Source organism: Canis lupus, chromosome 22 (genome assembly GCF_011100685.1).
Source record: "Canis lupus familiaris isolate Mischka breed German Shepherd chromosome 22, alternate assembly UU_Cfam_GSD_1.0, whole genome shotgun sequence".
Taxonomy (NCBI): domain Eukaryota; kingdom Metazoa; phylum Chordata; class Mammalia; order Carnivora; family Canidae; genus Canis; species Canis lupus.
Window position 1 is genome coordinate 922,172 of NC_049243.1, and position 13,288 is coordinate 935,459.

The 13,288-nt window shown below is 44.1% G+C and overlaps 1 protein-coding gene across 4 annotated transcripts in view; it reads right to left on the minus strand.

Annotated features, from left to right (window-relative positions):
* Nucleotides 1–670: 670 nt before the first annotated feature.
* RNASEH2B (ribonuclease H2 subunit B) overlaps nt 671–13,288 on the minus strand; it is a 58,697-nt gene continuing 46,079 nt past the window's right edge. For all 4 annotated transcript variants that reach the window (XM_038569418.1, XM_038569417.1, XM_038569419.1 and 1 more), the window contains exons 7-11: nt 12,987–13,092; nt 10,158–10,239; nt 8,477–8,519; nt 4,238–4,318; nt 671–1,107 (exon numbers count right to left, since the gene is read on the minus strand). In XM_038569418.1, the coding sequence (XP_038425346.1) occupies nt 991–1,107; nt 4,238–4,318; nt 8,477–8,519; nt 10,158–10,239; nt 12,987–13,092 (429 nt within the window). In that variant the 3' untranslated portion in view covers nt 671–990. The remainder of the gene's footprint in view (nt 1,108–4,237; nt 4,319–8,476; nt 8,520–10,157; nt 10,240–12,986; nt 13,093–13,288) is intronic.

The window sequence follows — 13,288 nt, forward strand, 5'->3', positions numbered from 1 at the left end:
CAAAGCTAGTTCTTAGTAAATAAGAACTGAAACCACCATGGGTTACAGGGCACGATCCCGCGCCCTTTCTGTGAATGATCTTCCCAGAAGTATGTATTCGGAAAATTCAGTTATAAACTGGCAAGTCCACATCTAAAAATCTATTCTAAGGGAGCAATTAAAGATGTGAACAAACATTTACTTATAATCTGATTCTTCAAACAGTGAACATTTGTAAGTAATGTAAATGTCCAAAATAGGGTCATGGTCATTAAATAATCAAATATCCAAATAATTAAAAATGACCAGCATTAAAAAAAAGCGTATTTATGAAGAATACTTTAGTAGCCTGGGAAGATGCTCCCAAAATAAAGTGTCAAGAAAGAAGATGATAAAATTAGTATTACGATTCCTTAAAAAATTATTATTATAAGAACATGTGCCATATATGATCTCTGGGTAGTGTCAAGTTGGGAGATTACCACTTTAATTTTACGCCTTTCCCTATTTTCTACAACAAACATGTATTCATAAAACAGAAAATATTAAACAGAAGATTTACTGAAAACAAATGGCTTTTAGGAGGTAGTAGTCTCCCCGACAGCTGCTGATTGCTGTCAGTGCGCTGAAAACCATACTGCTATAGGCACCGTGTGGCAAAGCGGCATAAAGTAACAGGCACACACTCAAATATTGTCACATGTCAGTTTATTGAGCAAAAACCAGGATGCCAGCTAGAGGATAACTCTATTCACTTGATTACTTTTCATGATGTCAAACAAAACTCTGAAGGCCACAGGCCACAGAGTTACACAATGACTTTCCCACATTTTGTTCAGAAAGACAAAAATCAAATCCCAGGAAATGTCTGACTCTGAAAATTGCCTTGATTTTTTTTTTTTTTTCCTCCAAAAGGCAGTAATTAAGTCAGGAGGTACATTGGTGTGGGGGAAGGACAAAAAAGGAACATGTAAAAGGCAAATAATTTTGCTAGATTTCATTGTCAAAGTTTCAGATCTTTTCAATTTTTTTTTTATTTTTCGTAGCAAAAAAGGAATCAATACTTTTCATTCCACTCTTGTCAACTTTAGCCAAAGCCTTCTGAGCTGCAGTCATTTTGCTATTTTTCTGTTAAGGAAAATAAGAGAAAAATTGTTACAAATGTAACATTTATGAATCGTACATGCAAATCAGACAAGACCATGCATGTCTCAAGGTTCATGTATTTGTTGCTAACGTGTTTCATAAGGGAGCAATGATGATGATGATGATGATGATGATGATGATGATGATTTTTTTTTTTAAGTTCTGATTTCCATTCCGAGTTTAGACCCAAGACATAAAGTCTGGAGCAACAGGCAGGAGACAAACCTCTGCCCTCTGAGGGTGGAACGTTACGACCCGTGGTTGACTTTGGGGGGACGGCTCCGGAGGAAGGGCCTATTAGCCCAGTAGCGCCAACAAAGAGACTGGGAGCGACTGGGGGGGTCACAGCGTGTTGCGGCGTGATGACGGGTGCACAACGGGCGCCGCTGCGTTGCTCTCGGGGGCCCAGGGCAGCCACGGGGGCCTAGGACAGCTGCTGTATCCCAGACAACCCGTACCCGGGAGCATGGGGACCAGCAGGGCGACCGCCCCGGTCCTCTTCCAACAAAGGGAGACTTTTCAAAAGGCTGCCTTGGAGGAGCCCTGCCTTTTAAAGGCCGCTCCCCTGCCGGTCACTGCCTGGCTCCGTCCTGGGACCCACGTGCCAGAGGCTAAAGAGCAGCAGGGCCACACGGGGTGGGACTCGGCAAAGCCGAAGCCAAGCCCTCTGTCCCCCGAGCGCCGTGGGGCGAAGCCTCTGCCGGAGAACCTTCCAAGGGCACGGGGCATGGTCCCTGGCATCTTGCTTCTCATATTCGGCCCCATTTCAGGGGCTTGTTTTTTGCCTGGATGGGACAAAGTGACAGTCTCCTCGAGACGAGTTATCCCCCGAATTCAGCTGACACCCTGGCCCAACCTCTCAGTTCCTGGGACTGTGCCCAGGTAGACGGGACAAAAAGCAGCCGTCACAAGGGTGGGGGCAGAAACAATTCCATGGAGGAACTCAGGAACGGCCCTCTACGGAAGCCGTCCAGAATGCTCCCTATCTTGCCAAGTCTCAACTTGGATTACCCCCTGACGTGGCCTGCCCAGATACGTTACGCAGAGCCCCAAGAGTCAAACCGATGAACGTTAAATGCCAAGGAGCGGGTAACTGCTGTTAAAATTTAGGAGAAGGGGATCCCTGGGTGGCTCAGCCTTTTGGCACCTGCCTTCAGCCCAGGACATGATCCTGGAGACCCAGGATCGAGTCCCAGTCCCACGTCGGGCTCCCTGCATGGAGCCTGCTTCTCCCTCTGCCTGTGTCTCTGCCTCTCTCTTTGTGTCTCTCATGAATAAATGAATAAAATCTTTAAAAAATAATAAAAAAAATAAAATTTAGGAGGAAGTTAATTTATCTTAGGGCAGGCAAGGTCTTTCTAAGCATAAAAATAATGAGAAAATCACAAGGAAAAACATTTCCTACATTTAATCCTCAGAATAACTTACAACTGTTTAAAAAAAAATAGAATAAAAAGGCTAAAAGCCAATTAGGGAATTATTTGTACCCTGTATGTCATGAAGTGTTGTTAAATTCCTAATCTAGAATAGGCTCTTAAAAATCAACAAGAAAAACCCTAGTATTCCAATACGAAAAACAGGCACTGGACATGGACTGACAATTTGCAGAAATGCAAATGGACCACAATCATTTGGAAAAAACAACAACTAACTTTTCTCGTCAGAGAAATACAGCCTAATTAGAGAGTCAAAAATTTCAAGAATAAAGATAATATTCAGTGTTGTCAACAAAGCAAGATGAATGCTCAACAGCAATGATGGTTGGGAATACAAATTTCTACATTTTTGGAAAGCAGTTTATATACATATACACATACATATGTGCATATATATACAGTTTATATAACATGTATACACACACATACATAAACATATATTTACACACATATATAAACATGAGCTCCTTCCACATGATTTACATGTTTTATAGTCATGTATATGATTATATGACAAAATCATATGATTATATATAATAAATATATAAAACCACAATCCTATATATGTGCACACATATATTTATATATTGTCTCAAATCACAATCCTATATATGTACACACACACATATATTTATATATTATCTCAAAAATCATGGAAAGAGCTCATGTTTTCTTTTTTTTTCCTTTTTTTTTTTCCACAGAGCTCATGTTTTCTAAGCTCTTACTCTTTCTTAGTTCTAAATTGTGTCTAATGAGATAACCAGAGATACAGACTATAACATTTATCACTTCATTAGGACAAGAAATAGAAAAGGCAGAATAACCCATGTGTCCAAAACTAAGGGAGCTAGTAAATAGATCATATACCTTATGGCGAAATAAAATAAATGACTGAATATCATGAGACCATGAAGGTTGTCACAGAATGCCTCATGACACGTAAACATTTTCACAATACAGTGAAATGCTAACTGAGAGAGAGGAGACCCCAAACTGTAAATATTAAAATGCCAATTTTAAAAGCTATGCATGCATTTAGAATGTATGGATCAGATAAAACTTTGTAAGAAAGGTCATGAAAATATTTGCTGGGGTGACTGCTGGATGGTGACTAAGGACTATCGTCATCGTCAGAAGCTCTGGGAAGCTTCCAGGAAGCACAGCTCCCTCGCTCTGCGCCCCTCTGAGGACAGAGTCCGGCATGCTCTTGCTACGTGTACCGCCCCACCTTGATCCGGGAAAAAGCCTTCCCGGCTTGATATATTCGCTGTCGTTCACAACTGTGACTTAATCACTGAGTCACAGAAATGCAAGTTACTAATCCTTGCATTAAATCACAAAATTAGGGCAGCCCCTGTGGCTCAGCGGTTTAGCGCCACTTTTGGCCCAGGGCGTGATCCTGGAGACCTGGGATTGAGTCCCACATCGGGCTCCCTGCGTGGAGCCTGCTTCTCTCTCTGCCTGTGTCTCTGCCTGTCTCTGTCTCTGTGTGTCTCATGAATAAATTAAAAAAATCTTTAAAAAAAATGTGAAAAAAATAAATCACAAAACTATAATTTAAAATTTAAAAAAAACCCACAAAATTATACAATCACAGTCAAGCACATTCCCGGATGTCCTCGCGCAGATCGCCTAACTGGATCCAGGAACAGGCCACGACGGCGGGACACACATACCTTTTCAGTCTTCAAATCCTTCCTGTTAAACTTAGTGTAATCTTCTTTTGCTTCTATGGGCTCATCAGATACCTTTACTTTCTGCAATGTTAGAGCAGGGAAGTGATGTCAAATGTTACCTCAACACATCAATTTGTTTTTTTTTAAAGACTATACGAAAAAAAAAGAAAAAAAAAGACTATACAGGTCATTTTGGTCAAGGCCAAAGGGAAGAGCAGACCCTGCAAGGGGCCCACTTTGCATTTCGCCAATTATGTGGGAGAGCGAGCCGCAGATACCCCCTGAGCGGCAGCCGTGAGGCGGGGCCGTCCGACGGGGTCCATGACCCGGCCCACGGGCAGCCGAGCGGTGCTGCTCATGGATTCTGTTCATAGCAGCATGAGGGGGCACCTGGGTGACTGCCGGCTTCGAGGACAGTCTAGGAGGGTGAAGGCGGGCACAGAAGTCAAAGACAAGAAATTCTTTGAAGGGGGCCAGGTGTCCAGCTGGAGCCACCACTTGGCTCACCTTCTGGGTTGGTGTGATGCCCGTTTAGGAATAAGGCATGAAAAAAAAAAAGCAATAAGGCACGAAATTATCTCTTATCACCATTTTTGTATAGCCTCACTCTTACCTCCTTTCAACTCAACTATCTCATTTTGTCCACACGAGGACAACCCTGCAAGGTGAGCAGCCAGCAGGACGAGGACGCACAGAGAGATTAAACGCACGACCGAAGGCCACTTCGCAGAGGCCGGGGGTAAGGTCTCCATTGCTGTACAAGGGCTCTTTCCATGAGGCCCAATGCAACTAGTTCCGCCTTTCCTTCCTGTTTCCACCTTCCTCCTGAGCACTTTGCACCCATGAATGCGAGAACCTTGTCAGGAGCTAGGTCTGTGGCCTTAATGTTCACATAACTGAAGGGACTGGGACTTATTTACTACGTGAGAGGCACGTAGCAGGGCAGTTAAGTCTTGATGCTCAACACGGAGAATTGACGGCACAGTGGCCACAGCCTGGGTTTCTGCAGATCCTCAAGCTCTCTGTGGAGACACGGGGTGGACAAGACACACTGTGGGTCTCCCCCAGCAAAGGCGGATTTGTTCCCAGCTTCCCTCTTCCTAACCCAGCATCTGCTAAAGCATAGAACTGCGGAGTAGGCGTTAAAAGACGCCATGGCACGTGTGTGAGGCCAAGGGGATGCGACGGCAGGCCTTGAAGTTCTTCACCGTAAAGCACAGAGGGGCATCCTGGAAATCCGTCACGTCACACGGCGGGGCGGGCCTTCTCTTGGTCACACAGCAACCTCCCCGCAAACGCATCTTCAAGGGAGAAAGCCTAGCTCATCACCAACGGACTACCTGCCCACATAGTGCGCATCCAAGCCACGTTCAGAAGAATACAGATTTCTATTTGAATTAAGGTCAGTAAAGGGCATTTAGGTGGGTGATGCTTATTTTTATGCAAAAGAGAAGGAGAGTGGATCTCACAGGGAGTAGAGATGAAGGCTACGATGGCCTCGCACTGCAGAAGGCAGGGACGCCTGGGTGGCTCAGGGGTGGAGCGCCGCCCTCGGCCCAGGGCGTGACCCCGGGGTCCTGGGATCGAGTCCCGCATCTGCTCCCCGCACAGAGCCTGCTTCTCCCTCTGCCTGTGTCTCATGAATAAGTAAATTAAAAAACCTCAAAAAAAAAGCCTGCAGAAGGCTTGAAGTCCTAAGACGGTCTGCTCTCCTCTATGGTAAAACGTTCTACTACAGATGTGCTGTCCAGTTGGGCACGCTCGCTTCTCGCTGATAAGTCCGATGGAAAACGTTCAAGACAAGATTTAAGACGAAAAGTGCTTCTTAATAAGCATACACTGTTTAATAAGATGACTGACTTGTCCAAGGGTTTTGACGGCTCCGGATCAAGCAAGACACCGGTTATCAGCTCATCAAAAAGAAAACTATGTTGGAGGGGCCTCAGCACTGACCTTTCTCCAGTTATTCACAGCATGCGCCGAATATGTTCAGAGGAATCCTCATTTCTACACTTATTTTAATTTTTGTTATTTAAATAACCAGATCAGGTCCTTGGGTGGCTCAGTTGGTTAAGTGTCTGGCTCCTGGTCTCAGCTCTGGTCTCAACCTCAGGGTCATGGGTTCAAGGCCCGTGTTTGGGCTCCACGCTGGGCATGGAGACTATTTAAAAAAAAAAAACAAAAACAAAAAACGCCCAAACTGCTACAGATTTAGGGGAAAGTTTCAGAAGAAACAGGAAAAAAAGGCTCAGAAAGACAGCAACAAAGGCTATGACTCAATGGGTAACGGGTACAGTTCTGGAGAAGGAGTGAAAGAACGGCCCAGTACCACAGGAGTTAGTGTCAGGGGGTTCTTATCCTTAACGATGGTCTGCAAGGAGGAGCTCAGGTGTCCCCAACCCGCTGACTGCATCCGCCCCGCCGGCCGCCAGCCGTCCACTCAAACGACAGAAAGGGGCGAGGGCGGGGTGGGACGCTGGGCTTCGGCCCACGCAAACGTGTGATAGTAAGGAAATAGTGCAAAACACATTAAGGTCCACAGGCCCATGAATCATGGGTGGCGGCCTCCCTGCTAGCACAGCAGAGTGGGGGCTGGGGACAGAGGCCATGGGCTCCGTGGGGCTCAGATGGCCACTCTCCGGCCTTTACAGACCAAGGCTGCCAACCCCTGATCTAAATCATACCCAAGGACATCACAAGCACTTTAAGGTCTGGAAATTAAGAAAACAGAAAACCGGGTTAAAAGTGAAGGTAGGGAATGCACCACCGAGGACGGCACCAAGGGCCGAAGGCTTCCAGAACGGGCGCAGGTCCCCTCTCGAAGGGCCTCGAAGTTACTACGGAAGGCAGACATCTGGGAGAAAGACAGATGCGTCGCTTCTGGAGGGAGAGGAGCGAAACAGACACGCTCCTCCGCCTCGTGTCACAGGGCAATCAGGTCTCTGTCCCGAGAGCGGCTGTCGGGGATGAACTGCCACGGGAAGGACACGGCTCTGACCCCTCACGACCTCGGGTCTTGCAGCAGCTGACCCCCGCCCCGTGCTATTCCCCTCCAGAGAGGATGGCCCTCCTTTGACAAGCTGCTGGTGACGGCCTACGGCTACCGTCGATGCGCTTGAAACTTTCCATCCTTCTCAAAAGTCGAAGTAACGAGTGCTCCAAACGGGACAGGATACCAAAAAAAAAAAAAAAAAACCCCAAAAAACCAAAAAAAAAAAAACCCACAAAAAACAAAAAAACCAAACCCAAAACAACGAAACCCAAGCACGCTGGCCACGTGGAAGGCAGGGAAAGGAACATTCCCTAACACCCACAGCGTGTCCCCTTTCCATTCTCAAGGAGCCGGTACCCCGCTGGCGGGGAGGGACCTCAGCGACACACCGGCGCACGTCTCTATTTCTCTGCCTCCGAGAAGCGCTCCTCGAGGGTCTGGGGGACGGAGGGACCCCGCAGTTTGCCATCGGGGTGGTGTATGGCCGACTCCTCTGCTCTCCCCCTCCAGGAGACAGACACAAACCGCAGCCCACGGAGCAGAGGAGCCGTGGGCAGGAGTCTGAGAAAGTCTGGAAGAGGAAGGGTTTTTTGCAATACACAAGTTGCCTTGATCATTCCAAGCAGGGGTGTGTTTTGGGGGGGAAGAAGCTTGGCTCCCCTAGCTCAAAGGATTCTTTGTGTTGCAAAAATCATGCTTTTAGCGCCGCCTTCGGCCCAGGGCATGATCCTGGAGACCCGGGATAGAGTCTCATGTTGGGCTCCCCGCATGGAGCCTGCTTCTCCCTCTGCCTGTGTCTCTGCCTCTCTCTCTTTCTGTGTCTCTCATGAATAAATAAAATCTTTAAAAAAAAAAAAAATCATGCTGTGTTCACCTCTGTGCCAGTAACAATTAGATCTGGCAAAATGAGTTTTTGTTATACATCGAGTATTCCTGACGATTAAGAGAGCTAATTACAGCACCTGGCTGGATTTTAATTATATATCTGTAAGGTTTTTACGGTAGGTTTCTGGCTACAACCGACTCTTAACTTGGTTTTCGCAGCACTGTTTTTATCATTCAGGTAAAATCTACAAAAATAAAAGAATATCGATGGAGAGCTCATTATAATCTTTAATTCACCCAGCGTCACTCCACCCAAGGAGGACTCAGTAGGCTTTACAATGTACTAGAGCACACTCTACCTCTGTGGTAAAAATGTAATATTTATCCAAATCCCCCAAAGATCTTTAGTCACAGCTCCTTACCTTTGATGGAGGGCTTGGCAATGGAACTGAAGGTTCTGGAAGCCTGAGGAGTCAAAAATAAGAATCAGAGTCATGGTTTTTCATAGACAAGCAAACAGAGAGACTGGGTCACCTTAGGACTTAGTAATGAGACTTTCTTGGACTAGCTTCACCCCCCGGTGTCCTAGTGTAAACCATCTCGGTGGAAAGAATGACGTTTCTCTAAATGAAAAAAAAATCTTCATTTTTCTCATATTGGAATTGTCTGAACTAAAAAATAAAATAAAATAAAATTAGGACTCACTTGTTACAGTGGAACTGCTCTTCTTTAGTCTCCATAAATTTAGCATAAATGTTGTATTTCTCCCTTCATTAGTGATGAATCCATCATATATATTTTTTTATTTAAATACAATGTATTTGACATACAATGGAATCCAGCGTATATTTAAAAGTGAGAATTATTTTAACTGCCTAACAAAGAGTCAGACAAACTTGACCTTTCTTCAGTTAAAGAGAAGTTTAACTGACATGTCTTTCTCTCCAAATCTTTAACCAAAAGCTAATCACTTCTGAGCAAAGAAAGGAATTTAAGAAATAACAGGAGTACAAAGATCTAGGTCTCTAATGAGACAAACAGGCACTGAGAAACCCAGGGAAATATTAAACAGAAAGATAGCATTATCAATTTAAAGCAGGCTTTCAGAAACACTTTACCTATTATGGAAACTAGTTTCCACTCATTGTTTTTTAAAGTAGGACCTATGCAGTTTGCTAAAAACAGCAACTATATATCTATTAAGAAGTTGCTTTATCTTCACGTATCAGAGGGGAAAGCTATTATAAGAATCAGGAAAAGCTATTATCACACCCATAAAATCTTAACAATAGTTGCTAAAATCTAGAAAAGAAACACATTCCTTTCAGCCTAAGGTAAAGTCTTTATATTATATTAAATATCTTTATGAAGGACAAGCCACAAATCAAATCGTTCTTAAACCCCTTTTCAGCCTTCAGACACAGATTGTGTTTCATCATTTGAGTTCCAAGTGCTGGGCACAATAGAGGTACTTGGCCAACGTCTAACGACCGTGAAAATGCTACAAAACCTTTAAATGTAATTTTCAAAAATATTCTAGGGACGCCTGGATGGCTCAGTCAGTTAAGCCTCTGCCTTTGGCTCAGGTCATGATCCCAGGGTCCTGGGCTCCAGCCTCAGGTCGGGCTCCCTGCTGAGCAGAGTGTTGGGGGGGGGGGGGGTTTGCTTCTCCTTCTCCCTCTGCCCCCCCCCCCACTCTTGTTCTCTCTCAAATTACAAAAACAAATCTTAAAAAAAAATATATTCTACATGCCATCTATTGTTTTCTTCTAAACTTTATTTCGCTTAAAATGATCACGTGGAACCAAATTAGTAAAGTCTAACTGGGGATAAAATTTTATACCGTTTACCCTCTACAATCATAGCAACTCGCGATTCCAGTCCTAATGCTCACTAGTTTCCTCAATCAGTATGCATCACATCAATTTGTTCCAATAAATCAGTGTCTATTAAAAGTCACCTTCAAACCACAAAGCCTAGGATGTAACTCAAGAATAATTTCTTATCTGAAACAGTGATGTGATAAGCTTTAAAGGAACCTGCTGGGGAACCAAGAAGCACCAAGGCACTTCCTAATTATAACTAAAGATGAATGATACTTACTTTAAATATTTTGCTAAGTCATCACTTAATTCTTTAGGGATGTAATCAGATATCAGACCATGGGCATAGCAAACATAATCCTCTGAAGAAACAGAATGGAGAGTGCAAGAAAAAAAATTAGTAACAATTATAGTAGTTTTACAGTCAAATTGACTAGAGTTAAAATTCTGGCTCTATCAGGCCTTAGAGACTCACTTAAGCTCTTAGCCTCCGTTTCCTCATCTGTAAAATGGGGACGCTAACATCCATCTGTTAGAGTAGTGAGCAATTTCATGGATAAAATATGATAGAGGATGATATCAAAGTTAGCAGATGACATAACACAGCAGATGCTCACCAAATGATGGTTAGAATAAGGATTCGGGGTTGTTTTCTTAGCTGAAGCCTTTGAATACAAATAAAGCTCAAAATCAGCTGTGACAATTTGACATGTTCGTGCCTTCTAAAGACTAATCTTTTCTAGGTCTGTTGCAATACAGAATAAATCTAATTAACGAGTGGTAATGAGTCTGTTCATTTAAGAGACATAGTATATGACACGTCTCTGTCAAGTACGTGCTTTATAAGAATCCTGAACATTATATATACCCTCAAACTAGTAAAACTGCCTTCTGGGCAGTCCGGGTGGTTTAGCGCCTGCCTTTGGCCCAGGGCACGATCCTGGAGACCCGGGATCAAGAGTCCCGCATCGGGCTCCCTGCATGGAGCCTGCTTCTCCTTCTGCCTGGGTCTCTGCCTCTCTCTCTGTGTCTCTCATGAATAAATGAATAAAATCTTAAAAAAAAATAAAAAAAAAACTACCTTCAAAAATGTATAAAACTAAGCTCAGTAGGATGTATCATTGTTAATTAATTAATTCTTAGCACCTGGACACTCAGTTCTAAAATGAAGCTGTGGCATCAGTGAGCTGCAGCTACATGAGACCAAATCTGTTTACGGCCCTGTTTTTAAATTCAGTATTTCACATATACTAGAGGATAATCAAAGTTAATATGTGGATAATCATTTGGAGATAATCAAAAACACTGTCTCAGGTTTGCTGCTGGGATACTTATTTGCTCCTTTTTTTTTTTCCTTTCTCTTCTGCCTTCAAACTAAGATTTTATTTGCCTGAGCATTAAAGGGACTGCTGTCCGGACCACATGATCTCGGAGAGTCTTCAGTGAGAGACTCTCTCCACCAACATAGAACTGAAAGTTATCACCAGACCCTTCTTAAAATGTGCTCCTGGTTCTAGGTTGGTAATTATCCACGAATGGATGAAGGGACCTAAGAAAGCCAGCATGTTATTTGTTTGCCTCTTCTGGCTGCAAACTTCATTAAAGATCTAAAAAGAAAGGAAATAGTGTAAATACTGTAGGCTTACTTTCTGGCTAGACCCTAAAGCCATGGCAATAGAGCCGTGCCCAGTCCCTGGATTGGCTTATACCGACTCAGAAATTGGTATAAACGCTGGATTCAGAGCAGAATATGTGTCCTACTAGCTAGGATGGGTGACCTTGGCTAAGTCATTTACATCTCTGAGACCACAAATCCTTACTTTTAAAATGAGATCTGTCTAAATAATCTCTAATATCCCTTCTCCTTCTTAAAAAAAAAAAAAAAATCTATGGTCCATCCATCCATCTGACTGAACCCCTTCTCTTTTGTTAGAGCTGATCAAAAACCGTGATAGCTGGTAAACTGAGTATGGCCAGAGCATTCCCCCATTTCCAGAACGGCAGGAGTCCTCTACCATCTACTGGTGAAAAGTGTTTTAAGGTATATTTCGGCCAAAGATCGCCTGAATTATACCTTCAATCACAAGCAGACTCTTGGTCCTAGTTGTTGTTGCTTTTTTTTTAAGATTTTATTTATTTATGAGAGACACAGAGAGAGAGAGAGAGAGAGAGAGAGAGGCAGAGACACAGGCAGAGGGAGAAGCAGGCTCCATGCAGGGAGCCCGACGCGGGACTCAATCCCGGGTCTCCAGGATCATGCCCTGGGTTGAAGGCGGCGCTAAACCACTGAGCCACTGGGGCTGCCCTCTTGGTCCTAGTTTTAATTGTTTTAATGACAAAACTCAGAGGCTTTGGAGTTTGCCCACAACAGGGGAACAATGGATTGGAGCTCAAAGTCAGAATAATTTCTGTCCCACCATTTGAGAAGGTCAATCGCATAATGTAGCTGTGTTTATTCAACTACACAACTATGCTCATATAAAAATAAGAGGATGGCACGCTGGGAAAAGCAAAAGAACAGACCTTAATAACCTAAAAGAAAAAAATTGCCGGAGGAATTGGTTTTCACCTAAAATCGAAATATTAAGACCAATAGTAGGATACGCCGCAGAGAGGTAGCACATTGGAAACCCAGGGCCACACAAGTAGTAGCACAAACATGGTAAGTGTGGGCCTCGGAGCCAACAGCTCCATCGGAAGCTCGGCTTTATCATTTACCAGCCGTGTGACCTGGGGCACAGCCTCTAGACTCTCAGTGTAGATGGGACCTGCGGGGAGGGTCAGCGGGGCTGCTGTGTGTCCAGTGGCAATTCAAACACGGGGCGTGCACACAGCACTCTCTTGATAATCGACAGCCCAAGTCGTTTGGCCGGTTATTACTATTAGTGCAAAGCAAATATTTGCCGAAGGCAGGATTTAAGTATCAATTAGTGAGAGCAATGATCTACGGTAGAAGTATTACTGGGCTCGGAACCCCGAGATCTGCAAGAGCACAGGGCAAGAATGCAAAGCTTCTGAGACATCACGATTTTAAATCCGCAGGACAGACATTTATACATCAGCAGCTTCCTCCAGGCAAAAAGGACTTCTGACGAAATGATCTGCTTACCTTCCTTGTCACTGGAAAACGGGTCACCAGAGAAAAATGCAGTTGCCTGTACCCGGGCGCTGACGTTCACATTGTTGGTTTTTAAGGCCGACACGGTCTGCTGAACCTGTGAAGTAACCATAAAGGGAACGTTAGGGTATTTCCAACTAACATTAGAAATCCACAACCTTCCAGATCGTCCTCCCACCATTTAGGATGCAGGAAGAAGTACCCGAGGACCTAGAAGTGTCTTCACCAGGTATCAGATGATGAGAGATGGCGCAGTTTATATGCAATAATTTTTCTAAACAGAAAAAATAATA